This window comes from Dermacentor andersoni, chromosome 5 (assembly GCF_023375885.2).
Source record: "Dermacentor andersoni chromosome 5, qqDerAnde1_hic_scaffold, whole genome shotgun sequence".
Lineage (NCBI taxonomy): Eukaryota > Metazoa > Arthropoda > Arachnida > Ixodida > Ixodidae > Dermacentor > Dermacentor andersoni.
The window spans coordinates 184,372,849-184,390,160 of NC_092818.1; the positions used below are offsets into that span (position 1 = coordinate 184,372,849).

At 48.1% G+C, this 17,312-nt stretch overlaps 1 protein-coding gene across 1 annotated transcript in view; it reads right to left on the reverse strand.

Moving 5' to 3' along the window:
- Positions 1 to 269: 269 nt before the first annotated feature.
- LOC129385172 (neprilysin-1-like) overlaps positions 270 to 17,312 on the reverse strand; it is a 206,804-nt gene continuing 189,761 nt past the window's right edge. Inside the window, exons 2-3 of the mRNA XM_055071413.2 lie at positions 5,626 to 5,733; positions 270 to 2,513 (exon numbers count right to left, since the gene is read on the reverse strand). Of these exons, the coding sequence (XP_054927388.1) occupies positions 441 to 2,513; positions 5,626 to 5,730 (2,178 nt within the window). The 5' untranslated portion in view covers positions 5,731 to 5,733 and the 3' untranslated portion in view covers positions 270 to 440. The remainder of the gene's footprint in view (positions 2,514 to 5,625; positions 5,734 to 17,312) is intronic.

Consider the following 17,312-nt stretch of genomic DNA (forward strand, 5'->3'; position numbering starts at 1 on the left):
AATCCTCATGCATTTAAAAAAGAATCCAAATGTATTTGACGACACCCGTTAGGTTACCTGTCAACGAGCAGACTTTCGACGCAGTCGACAATTTATAAACGCTCTTACTTCGTAAATATTCTTGAAGCATACATAGTTTAAATTCAGCACTTAGGACGACAAGACTTCCATATACGCACTAAAGAATACAATCACTGGAGAACTCTCACCTCTTAATTGAAAGCGTCCTGCATGGGCGAAATCGCATACTATTCAAGCAGTACCGAGAACGGGACACCGCAGAATGTTTTTATTAACAAAAAAATTCTAGCGTAAAGAAAATTGCACGTCTCTGCAATGGTGAACGGTATCTGTGTTTCACCAATGGTCATGAAATAGTATTTGTTAGTATGCATAAAAATGTGCAGATATCAACCGAATAAAATAAGTATCGAGGGAAATCACGAAGAAAAGAAAGTGCATTTTTCCGCGGCTCTCATTGGTGAGCCTTGAGAACAGTGGAAGGCTTTGCCGAAGTGATCGAAGTGCCTGAGTGGTACATTGCACTCTGCTTTTCCCATCGGGTCACCTTTTTTGGAGCACAATGCGTAGCAGTAAGTTAGGAAGAACACCATGTCGTCATTGTATCTCTCCAGTCCCGGAATCCTGAGGTCTGTGCGCTTGCCTCTTAGGGCCCACAGGTTTGAGAGCACCCTCTTATACGCCGCGTGAGATGCTTCGATTGCGGGTATCGTCGGAAAGACACCCATCGTCGCGGGCGCTCCTTCGCCTAAGTCGCAGGTGGCACGACTGCGGTATTCGGCCGAGTGCTGCGTGCCCCACCAAGTGACAGTATCACCATGGTTGTCCACATGAACACCCTGCGGGTCGAAGCTTTTCGCGATTTCTCGCGCAACACGAGTTGCCGCACCAGCGTAGTTGATCATGTAAGGCCCTCCTTCGTAGAACATCGGAGGTTCGAGCGCAACAGTGCCTGCACTGATATCATTCAGCAAGTAAGAGTAGGAATACGGTTCGTAAAGAAAAGTGCGCCTCTTTCTGTACACATCGCGGAAGTGCTCATGGATGTGAAGTTTCTGGTAAATCCGAGAAGCCTGCAGCCAGCTCCCAAAGAAACCCGAATCATTCATGAACGGGAAGCGTTGGTAAAGAAGAAGGCGCTTCGCAGGAACAAAAAATTGCTCAGCTGGTAATAAATTCAGATTCATCGAGGTTATCTTTTGTTCGGCTGTTTGCCTGCTCTGCACGTCTATCCACGAGCTGTTTCTCATCAGCGTTATGAACTCGCTCTTAATGCCGAGCAGGAAGCTCGATATCGCGAGCCGGGCTTCTTTCGTCGGGTAGCGCTGATTTAAATGCTCGGCAGATAAGAGAATCCCCAAGCGTAAGTTTACGTATTCCAGACAGGCGTACTGACACTTCTTTTCTACGTCACTTTCGAACATCAGTTGCGGTTTCCCAACGACTGCCCACAGGTGAGACTGTATGAACATCCAGGCAATGCCAGTCAGAAGCTCCACGTGAGTGTGCTTCTTAAACAATTTCTCAACATCTGATAGTATATCAGCGTCTTCTAGTAGTACCGAGTCAGGGGCAGACCACTTGAAGCCCATGTCTTCAGAGTGAAGTTGGAGATATTGTAACCAAATTCCCGGTTTGAATGACTGTGTCTCGAGATCAATCTTGTCCATAATGAACCACTTTGACACTGTGTGTGCTTTATGGAGTCTAGCTTCGATGAACGAATTTTCTAACAGCTGTAGGAGTGTGCAATTTGCATTTGTCATATTAGCACCGAGGTAATTCAAGTGCGCCTTGACAATGTCCTCGTACTGCTCAGCGCTCATGGACTTCTCGAAGCGATCAACCCAAGCGGCGCTACTGTAAATCCTCCGAAAAACCAAGATGTTGCCGATAGCACTCGTGCGTGCGGCTTCCATACTGAATATAAAGTTAATGTCCCACTTAAAGGCCAGTTCAACCATCACGTCCAAAGGATGCGCGTCCGTAGGCTGAGGGTTTTCCATAGGCCAAGTCAGAAACAAGTTTGCCATGATCTCTTCGAGCGCAACAATGTTGGCTGCGATGTCGCTTGGCTCTGGATTCAAACATTTGTTGTAGAGACGGCTGGGTCTCCCAACATTCCATAGATCAGTGCTTATCTCCTTGAGCTCGTCTTGTGTTGCCTTTTCGTTCATGACGTCTTGAACTGATTTCTGGGGAGAAGAGCTCTGCCAAAGGCCACAGGTGAATGCGTAAAAGTCGTGGCAGGGATCCACGCTGGTGTCTATCGACGCGAGAAGTCTCTCGGCGTGATCGAGGCAGGGCTTTGACTTGCACTGTACGCGTGGTATCTGGGGCTTTCTGAAGACCAGCAAGTAGACGCAGACACAGGTCACCACCACGGCCACTAACACGGCGGCTGCTATCAACAGCCGCACTGTACTGCGCTTCGGTTCTACCTGGACCAGCTGCCAGTCATGATCGACCCCAGTCGTAGTGCTCCCGTGGTGCTAAACGGGAAAATAAAAGAGAATGAGACAGCATATTCGCTCGGTCGATAGCAAAGTATTGGCGCATTTTGACACAGTTAATTCGGTAACGGTATATATACGCTCTATACTTTACCAGAGAAATTCGACAAATAACTGCAAGTCCTGACGTTTTCTCGGTGAATTAATTCAGTGAATTATGGCGCAATTCAGGTCAGGAAACACATTCAGTCAATGCAATTGTCCTAGGTTATCTCATAAAAAAATGTTGAAATAACCGGAAAGAAAGACTGAACTTCAGCATACTCGGAAAATTCTGAGCGCGGATGGCAGTGAGAACCGCCGTGAAGAGGGGCCTTCAGAACGCTCAAAACAGAGTATTCTGTGAATCAGCACTACACGTAGCAATGTTATTACACAGTAGCAGAGTGTAAAATGATTAGAAAAATTTGATAAATATTAAACACTTTCACGCCTTGAAATTTTCCCATAAATATCTCGACTTTCTTCGCATCCTGAAAGCGTCAGTTTCACACTAGACGCCGCACATGCCACAAGAAATTACATTTATTACGAAACGAAACAACCTATTTTTGATGTGCTGTATAAGGTCGCAGTTAAATAACCGTACTGGACATATCGATATTGTAGCTTGGTTAGTACAATGAACCTCATTCGTTTGGAACCTTCGGCAGTAGATTATGGGTAGTAGTCGAAGTGAGATTTTAAAGGAATAGCAGTAGGTAATGATCGGTAGAGACATTCTACTGCTTGGCTCGAGGTTTCGTTTTCTATGGTGAGCCATGGCAGTCCAGAGAGATTCCGAGATTCAGATTTTGTGAAAAGGAGATAAAGAATAAAGCGCGATTAGATGTCTGAGAGAAACGAGGTGATCACAAAAGTTTAGGCTGGTGGGCTCTACAGGAACAGTGAAAATACCAAAACAGAGGCGTGAAATCAAAATGTGATCAGCGCGATAGCCCCAATTTGAGGAACTAGAATGGTCACATTGCTATTTGCGCGTTGCGAATACCTTGGAGGACTAGCACGGAACGGATCTATAACGGGTTCTCGTTCAACCGAATGTTGGCATATTCATCATTCCCGAGCACTCCACACTCGTATTACAGGGGTGACATAAAACGCTAGCGAGTGAAGAAGGGCGTGAATGGCGTGAATGCACGGAAATGAGTACCGGTGAGCTTGAGTGGACGTGAGTATCAACAATAGCGAGTGCGGGTTAGCGTAAATACGAACGAAAGTCAGTGTCAGTAACGGGGAGTCGACGTCAGCGTGAACGTGAGTGACTGCCGCGAGTGCAAGTAAACGCGCGTTTGTGAGCGAGTGCGAGTAAGTGTGAATAGAAGTCGCCATGAACTGTGAGTGAATGTTGGTATGAGCGGGAGCGGTAAGAACGTGAGTGAGGGCCACGGGCGATTGTTACTGCACATGAGCGTAAGTGAGTACATAGTCAGAAAAAAAAAACAATTAGTATTGGTGAATGGGTGTGGTTCAGCCAGGTAGCGAGCACTTGCTTTGACCAGTCATCGGCAGTCGACGCAGCGTTTCCTCCGTGCACAAACCTGCGGTTTTGTCACGCACAAGGCATGAGACAAAACTACCACCACTGAAGAAACTAGCAGACAAACGTTCACATGCATTGGTGCATTTGCGTAAATGTCTGCTTAGATCGCCTCATCGCACAAGCTTTCATGAGCGAGAGAGATTGAGCCAAAGTTGTGCGAATTAATCTTGCGCTTCATGCGTACGTCTTCAAGCGGTCAGACACGTCCGCCTGTTTGTGTGTGTCCGTATGGGGGCGAGGGATCGACATTGCATCCTAAGCGACCGCTCCCTGTCAGTAGCGGGAACCAACCATGAGGGCACTGCTTTTGAGTATACTCTGGGCACTGGAAGTTTCATGGCTACCTTATTCTGAACATCAGCTATGACTTTTCAAGTGGCTTCAAGACGCGCGCTGCGATGTGTGCCAACCTACGCTGTCTGAAGCCACCCCCCTACAAGCTACCGACATAGATCCACGACGGTAGCTACGGCTCCATTTTTTTATATGGTGAGCAAATTTTAAGAATGCCCGCAGGAAAACGCCACAACTAAATTACCAAGGTGCGCTAAAGGAAAATTAAACTTTGCAACCACTAAACTTCTGGGAAGCCGGCGAACAAGAAATTTCTGCGCGTCTCGTCTGCAATAAACAAGCTGAGCGCCGCCATATCAGGCCATGACGTTGTTGCCCTCTCATTCTTCCTGCCAGAATTCTGTGGGACACCTAGCAATAAACCACTTCTGCGTTGAAACTGACACTGCGCTGAGATATTGCTAAAAGTCAAAAAACTTCCTCTCGTTAAATTTAATAAAGAACGCAGCATTACAGTGCTCGCTCAACCATAGCTTTCGTATCTGGGTACTTCGGCAATTCAAGCTTTGCCCTTCTCTCTTAGAAGCTACACGAAAGGTAATTTTTCGCATTTTAGTGTCATGTCGATTGCATCTTGTTTAAATAGATTGGGAAGGTGGTCCATGCCGCGCAAACCAATTCTAAACAGTTTTGGAGTTGTTCTGAGAGCACTTTTACTAGTTCCCTCATCTGACATGCGTGTGAGTGTGCGTTCGCGTGTGATATGTTTTCGTCTTTCCTTTTGTATGTCCCATCTAGCACCAAAAAACAGTGTTTAGCTACTGACGAAGTTCGCAATCTTATGATATACAGTACCTCACGATTAGCCGTGAGCAACCGATTTCCGTGACGTGTCCCATGTACACGCGTCTTGCTCAGGCTATACCACGCACTTATTCTTGGGAGCCCCTGAAACTACAACACAGGTGCGCGCCGCGGATACCATTCTTGCATAGTCTCACTCAGCGGTAGGCAAGACTTCTAAGTTATGGTGAGCGCCTGAACAGGTGTGTGCGCGTGACGCTTTTATCACTCCGTGTACCGCCCGCTGGGCTAGATACGTAGCGCCCGGCGCCACGAGTTAAATTCACGGGGGACGCAAACTTCCCCTTCTGCATGCAACGTTACACTAACAGTCACCGAACGGGGAGAGAGTTAATTTCATTGAATAAAGAATGGAGAAGCAGCCAAAGCATTCTTGCCCAAAATACTCACCATTTTCATACTTTGTCTGTTCACCTCGCTTTCAAATGTGGATTTCGGCTTCAAGGGACGCACGGATAGTTTTCGACTGTGAAGGGCTTTGCTCGCTTTCTCCATCGTCTGCACCACAAGAAGCCCATGCAGACACGATTATATCACTCAAGTGTTGTAGAGTTCTCTGCATTTACTATACGGCAGACACTTTGCACACTTTGCACACAAAACAAACAATAAAGGAATAAAAAAGCGCATATAAACATCTCACTGATTTCTAAAGAAAGTAGTGAGCGCAAAATCGTAGTAGCGCTCTGAGCTTACACGTTTCTCATAACCCATACGTTTTGTTGAAACCTTGAAATCCGTCCAAAAAAATGTTCATGCGTTCTGCTAAACGTCAGTCAACATGATGTCGACAATATCTGCCTTCGGAAGCCGTGCCACAGGGTATCACCTTAACTTTTATTTTATTTGTAAAACACTGCCAATCTGAATACCAGTCTTCATGTAGGAGTAGGCGATGCATTGAAAAAAACTGTACAGAAAATTTAGGTGACTAAAAGGAAGAATGTGAAATGTAGAGCTAACAAAATGCAATCGCAAAGGATCAGTAGTCTTTAACAAAAAGTCCGAATGTGATATAGAGTAAAAAAAGTAACAAAAGTAATGTAGTACTACAGCAACAGCAAATACCGCTTAAATAGACAATATTGACAAAACAGATATAGGTGCTGCACAGAAACACAATCTCGAATGCCAAACAAAAGAACTGTATGATATTATGAGAGACAAAATCGGAGGCAAACATAACGTAAAACGAGGATAATGCCAAGTACACAATATAGAACAAGTGCACTATGGCATGTCCAGTTACAAAACTGGTGACAAATCCAGTTACGAATGTAGTAGTCACTGTTCGTGCAGAACCAAAGAAAACACAATATAAAACCGAAAAAGAAAAAGTGTCACTAAGCTAGTACAAGCAACGCACTAGCGAACGAATTCAGACCAGTGCTTTCTAAAACTTCCAGTGGCAGGTTGTTCCAGTCGTTGCTAGTACTAAGGAAAAATGAATGCAAGCATACATTAGTAGGACAAAGGTTTGCAGTTACTTTTCTAGAGTAGGACGGACGTGCTTCGCGGTGGTTGATAGGTTCGATGTACTTGCTTTTGCCTATTCCTAACTTACCATGATACGTATATCAGAGAAAATAACCTCATTCTTTCGCGATACATTCTAGGTTCTAAGCTTTCTAAGTTTGCACTGCGCAAGGGAGCTGATGGGGATATGTCGAGCTGGTGGGCGTCAAATATATATCATACTTTTTGTATTGATTCAATTTTAATTATGTTCACTTGTGTGTGCTGGTCTGAAACAGCTGACGCATATTCCAGTATTCGTATTAGATACGTTTTATACGCAAGGAGTTTAATTTCGTGGGTTGTTTTAGCTAGCGTCTTTCTAAGCTGCCTAAGTTTCCTCACAGCCTATTTTTCAACATATGCTACGTGTTCGTTCCATCCTAAATCAGATGTGATGACTAGGCCTAGTACGTATGTGGTGAAACAAAAGACAAGCAATGATTTCCTGTATTGTATAAGTTTGTATCAGAATTTTAGGAGGTGTTTCTTAGGAGTTACAGTCATCGCTAGAGTTTTTTCCTAATTAGTGGTCTTTTCCATGTACAGCACCGAATCTGAATTTTAGATACAGAGTTGTTCAAGACGACTTGGTCACTGTGAGCGTTAACTACCTGATAAAGTACACAGTGGCCGGCGAACAGCTGTATCCTGACCGGAATGTCATGGAATATGTTGTTAATAAAGACCACAAATCAAAAGTGGCCCGAGCATCTGCCGGACTGAACCGGTGCAGACGGCGAATTGTAGCCATGAACTGTGACACACTGGTGCCTGCAGTTTAAATACGCTTCGATCCATGCAAGTAAACAATCGTTTTTAAGAATTGGTTTTAGTTTGATAAGCAGCTAACGGTGTGGAACGCGACCAAGCGCCCTTTCAAAGTATAAGAATGATTTTCAGTTAGGCTGTGTCTGTTTGAACCAATGACAAGGTCATGAATCATTCCAAGTAGTTGTGTAGTTGTCGATAGGCCGCGTCGAAAACCACGCTGTCGATATCAGTAGCCAGATGACTGTTTATCTTGACATCAGGCAGGTAGTCCGTTTCGACTATTATCCAACTGTTTCCTCTGGACGACAAGCGGAATGGTCCCCGAAGGTCAATGACCACGACAGGTCGAATGGTATTCTGGGTAGTGCAGTGTATTGAAGCAATCCTTCAGGTTTCATAGTCGATGATTTGCCGCGTTGACATTTGCGCTAATTCTTGACGCAGCGCTGCATAATATTGAACAGTTGTGGCGGGTAATCGAGCTGGCGCACTCATGCGAGAGTCCGCGACAACCCTAGCCTTCCGATGTCGGCTCATTGTGGGGTACGAAAAGGATGTCGTTGCGGAGATCCGTGGTGAAACGAGAAGATGCGCTCTGCCAATACCAAGTGAAATTTTCTTGGACAGAATGCTTCTTTTAAGACAGAATGACATCAGCCCGCGAGAAATGTTTCGAGGAAGGGAGTCTGGTTGGCCCGATGATGACGATGATTTATTGGTATCCTTTTTGGAAGGGCGTGGTGAGAGTTACCTAGACCGCTTGAGCTAATCGGGTAATCTGTAAGTGCTTGTCGGTCTAACGTATTGCCTGCATCTCCTTAAAGAGGTCCCGGAACGCTTTTTATAGAAGTCGAGAAATGCACTTCACGGTAAAGCAGACCATTTCTGAAATACTTTGCCGCGAAAAGTACTTCAAGGAGTTCATTCGAAGTGGAGTTATTGGCAATCAAAGATCACCTGTGACCTCCTTCGCGGTGCTCCTGGTAATTCTTGAATGCCTTGCGCTGCTACGAAGGTAGCCTTCGCAGCTGGGCAGAGCGCTGTACGCACCACCGCGCTCCGCCTAATGAATATCACCGTGGCGCACAGTTTGAATTAGATTTGGAAGGTTCACGTAGACGCTAATACTTCCGATTTCGGCACTGTTACGTTTCGCCTACAACGCGCGGTAATGCCGGCGCGGATGCAACGGACGCCGGGGCTTCGTTCAAAGCGGCGGACATTTTGGCCCGTTCGACGCCGCCGCAACGCCTCCCCGCCAAGCGTGTCCAGGCGTGTTTCAGTGCCACGTGTCTTCGTGTGTGCGTGTGTGTGTGTGTGCCCACGCTTGTCAAAGCGCGGCAGCCGGGGAGCGGAGCTCCCCAAGTGAGGAGCCAGGCGGTCTGTCCGTCGGCGGGTTGGCGATGCGTCACTACACTCGGCTCAACATGTCTCTCGGCTCGACCGTGCGCGCCGTCGTGGGGGCTCATGCTCCGCCGTCGCGTGGGCTCATCCCGTGACCTTCCTTCTGGCCCGCGACGCCGAGAGTATAAGAGCAGCTGCCCCCGGACGCCGAGAGAGAGGCTCCGATTTCTTCTGTTGAGTTACGTGCTCTCCCGTCTCTCCACTTCGGTCGACCTGACCGGCCGCTCTTTTGCGTTGTTAGAATAAACAAGTTGTTCTGTTACCAGTCTTCTCATGCTTTGCCGGGACCTTCGGATGCTTCCAGTGCCCCAGGCCGCCAGGCCAACGCTACCCTTGGGGCTTGCGACCCATTCGCAATAACGGGCGCCAGCACCGAGACCCCAACAGCTGGTTGCCAGCGGTGAGATCGCGACAACGGAGGCCAGCAGCGAAGAGATGCGGTTGAATGTATGCTGAGCAGCACAACGACCATCCGGGAGCAGTGCAACGAGCCCTGTGTGATGACTGGTTGCCTGCAGCGGAACGACTGCGCTGAATTCTTGGCTGCGAGGTTTGGTGAGTGCGGGACTTTCTTCTTCTGAGTTTTGCCAGGCTTTTGTTAGTGTCAGAAACAGAGCTGGTAATTGTGGTTGTCGTTGCTGCCGGGTTAGTTTGCGGCAAGACAATAGTAGGCAGTAGAGAAAGCAGCATTCAGAGCAGCCATGGATTTGAAGTCGTTGCGCAAACCGATATTGCTGAAGCTTGCAAGAGAGTTGGGTCTGGATGTCTCAGACAAACTCAGAAAACCAGAACTGCTAAGGGCTATTCTGGAGTTAGAAGCTGAGGATGACGAGCTGTCGGAATGCCTTGAGACCATTGAGGAGAGGGAGCGTGAACTTAAAGAACAGAAAGAGAAAGATGAGCATGAACTTAAAGAACAGAAAGAGAAAGATGGTAAACGTTCCCGAAGAGCTTCCGGTCGAGCTTCCGGGACTAGGCTCAGTGACGAACAGGAAAGACACCGATCAAGTCATTAGTGACTTAATAAGTAAAGCATCGCTGTCGCCTGAGCAGAAAACCGAACTACACCAGCTCTTACAAGAGTTTCAAGGTCTGTTCTCTGAGAGGCCTGGTAGGACTTCTGTCCTTACTCATGACATAGAACTTACCTCCCCAGAGCCAGTACGATCCAAGGCGTACCGGGTGTCACCCCGCCAGAGCGATATTATGGAGGCTGAGGTAACGAAAATGCTACAGCTCGGTGTTATTGAAGCGGGTGAGAGTGATTATACCTCCCCTTTGATTTTAGTTGAGGTACCGGGCAAGGAACCTCGTCCTTGCGTCGACTACCGCAGGCTTAATTCCATCACTAAGGATCAAATTTATCCGATCCCTAACATCGAGGAGCGCCTTGAGAGAGTGAGTAGCGCTCAGTTTATTTCCACCCTAGATCTTGTCAGGGGTTATTGGCAGGTTCCACTTACAGAAGAGGCTAGTAGGTATGCGGCGTTGATTTCACCAATGGGGACATTCCGTCCTAAAGTTTTGAGTTTTGGTTTGAAGAACGCGCCATACTGCTTTTCAAGCCTCATGGATAAAGTGTTGCGGGGACAGCAAGAATTCGCTTTACCGTATCTAGACGACGTAGCGATATTCTCCGCATCCTGGCCTGAGCATATGGCGCACTTGCGGGCAGTGCTAACCCGCCTGCGCGATGCGGGCTTGACAGTCAAGGCTCCCAAGTGCCAGTTAGCACAGGCCGAGGTTGTCTACCTCGGACACGTGATTGGTCGGGGTCGTCGCCGCCCCTCTGAAATAAAGGTGGCCGCTGTGCGAGACTTCCCGCAACCGCGCACGAAGACCGATATTCGGTCGTTCTTAGGTGTCGCCGGCTACTATCAGAGGTACATCCCCAGGTACTCTGATATCGCGTCTCCCCTAACGGATGCTCTAAGAAAGACAGAGCCGCAAACAGTCGTCTGGGATGAGACAAAGGAAAGAGCTTTTAGCGCCCTAAAGAGCGCCCTAACAAGCCAGCCTGTGCTACGATCGCCCGACTACTCAAAAGGGTTCGTTGTTCAGTGTGATGCTAGTGAGCGAGGCATGGGCGTTGTACTGTGCCAACGGGAAAATGGAGAAGTAGAACACCCCGTCCTGTATGCTAGTCGTAAGCTGACGAGTCGTGAGCAGGCGTATAGCGCCACCGAGAAAGAGTGTGCGTGTATCGTGTGCGCCGTTCAGAAATTGTCATGTTACCTAGCTGGCTCGAGGTTTATCATTGAGACGGATCACTGCCCTCTCCAATGGCTGCAGACCATCTCTCCCAAAAATGGCCGCCTCCTGCGCTGGAGCCTCGCTTTGCAACAATATTCCTTTGAGGTGCGTTACAAAAAGGGGAGTCTCAACGGTAACGCCGATGGCTTAAGTCGAAGCCCCTAACGTGGGAATCAGCCTCAAAATTGCTTGTTACTGATGTTTTTCTTCCTGAGGCAGGATTTTTAACCTATTGCTTTCGTGTAGTGTTTCAAAGTGATGATGTGCTTTCTAGTGCAATTTTCCGATTTGTGGACGCGTTCTGAGTGCTGCTAAACTACTGTAAGGAACTAGGCAGCAGTATAAAAGGGGAAAGAGCCTGGCAGGGCTTAGTGAGGGTTGTGCCGTGCTTGCTGACTGAGCGGTTGACTTTCGGCGTAGTTCTAACGCTTGCCGGAAACGAGAACAAAAATGTCAACTCTCCCGAAGTCACTTTGCAATGTCCTGTGTGCACCTGAACGTGAGAACGAGGCCTTCTCTGTGCGCTGCGCTCAAGAAACGCCAAAGGACGCCCGACTTCGGTTATGAGCATCATCGAGCGACATCCCTCCGGACAGCGGATGCAGTCCCCTGACCATCGGGATCTCCTTCCCCCGGCGGGGCGGTCTGTTACGTTTCGCCTACAACGCGCGGTAATGCCGGCGCGGATGCAACGGACGCCGGGGCTTCGTTCAAAGCGGCGGACATTTTGGCCCGTTCGACGCCGCCGCAACGCCTCCCCGCCAAGCGTGTCCAGGCGTGTTTCAGTGCCACGTGTCTTCGTGTGTGCGTGTGTGTGTGTGTGCCCACGCTTGTCAAAGCGCGGCAGCCGGGGAGCGGAGCTCCCCAAGTGAGGAGCCAGGCGGTCTGTCCGTCGGCGGGTTGGCGATGCGTCACTACACTCGGCTCAACATGTCTCTCGGCTCGACCGTGCGCGCCGTCGTGGGGGCTCATGCTCCGCCGTCGCGTGGGCTCATCCCGTGACCTTCCTTCTGGCCCGCGACGCCGAGAGTATAAGAGCAGCTGCCCCCGGACGCCGAGAGAGAGGCTCCGATTTCTTCTGTTGAGTTACGTGCTCTCCCGTCTCTCCACTTCGGTCGACCTGACCGGCCGCTCTTTTGCGTTGTTAGAATAAACAAGTTGTTCTGTTACCAGTCTTCTCATGCTTTGCCGGGACCTTCGGATGCTTCCAGTGCCCCAGGCCGCCAGGCCAACGCTACCCTTGGGGCTTGCGACCCATTCGCAATAACGGGCGCCAGCACCGAGACCCCAACAGCACCTACGACGCGCCAAACTCAGAGGCCATCCCTCAGCTTATGGTCGAGTTCACTGTGTCTCATCCCTTTGCTGTACTACAGTGTACTAGATAGCTACTCGCGGCTATTTTCGCACCGAGGGACACGAGCAGCACATTATCTTTCACATTTTCCTCTATTATAATCACACAGTTTCCGAGGGTCGAACGAACTTCATCTTCATGTTCGGTCGTGCGAGTGCGTCGACAGAGCGCGCATCGGCTAAGCGATGAATGCAGCACTGCAGACTCGCGTTGAAAGGATTCCTAACGTAACGAGTTTCAACCGTGATGAAGACATACCTCGCCGGTGTGCGACTCTAAACGCAAGCCTGTTCGTCAGATGGTGGCGCTCGGGCCCTGAGTCCACAGACGCCAATCAGATCACGCTGTTGTCCTCAGTGAGCCTCAGATCAGCGAGTGCGCTCGTCGCGGTACCCAGCGGTGGGCGCAGTATCTACACTATAGGCTGCAGGCGCAAGTACATGCAACTGTAGTGGCTAAATGTGGGCCCGACAGTGATATATTAAGCGCTAGTGCTCATGTGCGAGAGTCTGGCCATGCCATGTGGTGCAGACCAGCGTTTTCATGCACCAGCTTGACCAACCGATACAGTAGACTTCCGTTATTTTGACTCTCGTTAATTTAGTCTCTCCGTTATTGGATCCCGACCGAAGGTACCGATCAGGTCGCGGCAGGTGCCTATGTATTTCTATGGGCCCACTCTTTCGTTATTCCGATTTCAAAATTGGCCCTCGCTGGATAATTTCCAATTGACTTTGACGCAGCAAAATGATGTAATGCTGTGAAATATACGCAAAGTATTACGGCGAGCATACCAAGGCGAAAACAGGAAACAGGAAGCATACCAAGAATAAAGGAATCAGTCAAAGTACAAGCACTTAAACGCCTATTAAGCATACTGGCAGTTTTCAGAGCTGTTTTCGATGTTCCTGTGACGATTTGAGCCTTCTTTTCTCTCGCCATGCCTGTCTCGTGTCTCGTATACCAGACCACTGACGGGGTCTAGCACGCTTTGCTTAATTATGCACACGCGCACGCGCCGTGCACCGAGAACTGGAAGAAAACCATCCGTGTGTTTGGTAATCTGGCGAAGAGGAAAGCCATCAAAAGAGCGCCGCTTTATCTAAAAAACTGAAGGTCTGGTACTAAACTTATTAGGTGTCTCGGTGCTTGCACTGTGAGCAAAAAAAGGGCACGTGTGTATGTAAATTAAGAAGCACGTGCTATGTGGCACCTTTCGCCCCCCCCCCCCCCCCCCCCTTGATATGCTTTGCCGCATAATAGTACTTTACTGCAGCAAAGCTGACTTTAAATAGACTATTATGAAGTAAATGACAGGCGTATTTCAGTGTTTTTTCTGCCCTTTGCTTAATTCGACCCACCAGTTAATTCGATCATTTTCGTCAGTCCCGTCAGGAATCGAATTAACGGAAGTCCATGGTAGTAGCCACACCCAAATTGTGCTCTTTGCGCCACAGCTCAATACGAAGCAAAATCCGCCAAGGCGTTTAGGCAGGAGCCGCCAGCAGTGAGCGCGCGCTGGCAAGTGTCCCTCTAGCCTGACCTTAAGTTTCGCGTGGTTCCAGGTTAGTTGAGTGTTCAAAAACAATAGACATAGTGAACTGAATAGAATTGAATTGAATAAGCAGTCTGGCAAAATTTTCATTCCTACGAAGGCGGGCGCGGTCGAGCGCTAGCAGACTATATTCGGCTTTAGTGCGATAGTTGTACTTCCGACATTACGTAATTCCTACCGAAATTATCTACGCAGATTCTGGGTTAATTCAGCTTGTGCATTAAACTGCGTCATTAAGTATTCAAAGTAACAGTAGGAAGAAGCCCACAGATCCAAACATGCTTCTTGATTGATGTCATTGAGTAATATTGAAAAATAGCAGCCGCGTGTGGGAATCTTCTATATGACGAAATATAGCATCCCGAAACGAGGGAGAAAAAGGCGCCTGCTGAAGAGAGAGTGAGAAAAAGAGGACTTCACGCTCCGCTTTCGAGCTCCACGTGCCGCGCACGACTGCAAATTTTGGCTTAGATGTTCACAGCAGCAAAGGCATCCACGGACTGCGTTTTTTCACCATTTCCGAGGGGTGACTCAGGATCCCTTTGAACATTTCTTTCTCCCATAAAACCTCTATAGCTACCTTCTACAGTTACTTATGACTGTAATGAATTCATCTCTCTCAATCTCTTCTCTGTGCTTTTCCTACCAATGCTCTAAACATCTTTTGCTTATCTTGATTGCTGGCATGTTAATGCGTCCATGCTCTTTGAATGCCAACGGTTCAAGAAGGTGAATGTAACCTACGGGTCTCGCTGGATGAATACTTTCGCATTCGTTTAGGCTATCTCTTGGTGATCTCTAGGTATTAGGGATTCTCTGGCTGATCAATGAGGCACCATCTGGTGCTAACATCATCGCAAAACACGTAGGTGCCTCAATTCTAGTGTCCCCGACAACGTGGTGAGATGCTACGACCAGGGTCACAACACATCACTTTCAGCTTCAGTCAAAGTTCTACCCAGACCACATTATATGTTCTCGAAATAATGTACTAAGCGCTATTTAATAAATAAAGCCAACAAGAGTGCCTCAAGCATGGGTGACAATGAAGTGTCTATGCTTTTATACAGTGTTCTTGTGGCTTCGTCGCTGTAGACGTTCAGTCGGGGCGATAGGGACTCTTGTGTCCGTATCTGCACGCCTTAGCCATTCTTTGCAATAGGGACCAATAGTGCGCGTCAGTGACATTTAATAGATGTGGGCGATTTGCAGTGAAACTAGGTCACAGAAATCAGAGCCCTATGGCGAAGTTTCACCGTCATCGCAAATAGGTGTTCACGTAAGAAGCAAATTTATCCCCGCGCCGTTAAAGCGCATCCCTTGAGAATGATGTCACGCCTTTGCTATGTCCCACCACATGAAACTGGTTTTTCATAAAGGAACTTGGTCGGCGGCCACACAAACGGTTTCCTTCGTCTGACGAGATTAGCTGCCGAGCCTGAACAGGTGCAATGGGTTGGATGTGGTGCACTACTCCACTGCTAGCTGCGGACAGATGGGAGTTTCCCCAGAAACAACGTCACATACCCTGGCTTCATCCACACGGTGAACTCTCTATTATATTCCTACAGTGAATGTCAAACGAAGGCAAACGCTGAAGAGCACGGCAACTGATTAGATAGTTTGACGAGATTAGCAAGTTCGCAGGCATAAGCTAACGCACGATGGTGCGAATTCAAGATTATTCTGAGAGGCCTTCATCCCCAAACCATTGATCTGCATCTATTGGATATTGCTGCTCAAAAAGAGGACAATACCGAGCATATGTACCCTGTGGAACAACCGCTTACTGTTCAGTGTGTAGTGTGTATCATGCGTGTAGCAGCGCGGCAACGGGTGCCTTCATGTTAATTTACTGCGCCGAGCGGGACATGGGTTTAATCCGCCAAGCGTTACCATCACTAAACGAATAAAACGAACAGGTTCATGAGTGGGTGTGCTTCAACGTTGTAATCATAGATAGCACAGCACAGTACGAAGGACAGCACCAAATGAAAGCAAAACAGTGTTTTGTGTTCGTTGCTCTTTTTTTCATTTTGTGCTGCAAAGTGATTAGCGGATCACGACTCACAATAATAGCACACAGCCTGTTTGTTGATGAAATAGGATTTCGGCAGAAAGCAGATGGAGACAGGAGCTGGCAGGTACTCTACGCTGCCAACACTACAGCGACTAAGCTGGCGCTCTCTGTGTCGTGTGACTTGTTTTTTGTTGCCTGCGCAACTAGTTTCTGCTGAAATCATATTGCAACATGCCTCAAAATATAAACGCTAACGTCTGTCGAACATTATTTGCTAAGATAATTTTACTCACCTTCATGGCGATCTCGCGCACTGCGTCGGCCTGTTGCGGGGGCTTCACTGTCTTGGCTGCCTCGTCGTGAGAGCTGGACTTCTTGGAAGTCGCTGGGCCGAATATTGAGTCCGACTTTACACTGCTGGCTCTGGCTGGACGTGACATGTTTGGCTGGTCAAGGTGGTGTTTCTGCTGCGTGGCGAAGTCCTCACTCACTCTGGTAGAGAGAACCACAAGGAGGAGGACGCGTCGTGCGGGGACGGAGATTCGTTGTTGTATCCTTGGTCGCTCTGGTCGATCCTCGTCCTTTCTTCTTCTATTTGCACGCGAGTGCGCGGGCGACGGTCTCATGCTATTCTTCGTTTTCGTGGCGCATGCCCGCTATCGTAGTGACGGCGATAGCTCGTATCAAAGCAAGCGCTTTTTTGTTTTACTCCAAGAGAAAACGTTTTCAAAAAGCGAAACACGCTGCGCTCTGGCTTGTCGTCCAATCACAGTTTTACAAATGCATTCCTGCTTCGTTTTTGTTGATTCCAAGTTCGCCCACGTTGGAGGCTTTACGGCGTTTTTCTATTGTAGCGTTGAAACCTGTAGCTTATACGATTCTATCAAGTTGTGAAAAACACAGGCGCAGATCTTCTCCGGTGCGTCTGTCATGGAACATAAACATATGTAGCCTAATAGCCACGCATTATAAGGAAACAAGCCTGCCTACTCAGCCACCGGTTAGTGGACTGAAACTTGCTGGCCACACTTTAAAGAGGAGGCTACAGTAGCTTTTACTGTCTGCCTATTCCGCATATTCTTTACCGTCTTGTGAGCCGTCAATTGCCATCGGAATAAAACAACTTGTTAATCACAAACAACAGAAAAAAGTGCTATCAATTACAAAAGTAATCGTTCAAATACAACCTCAACGTCTAT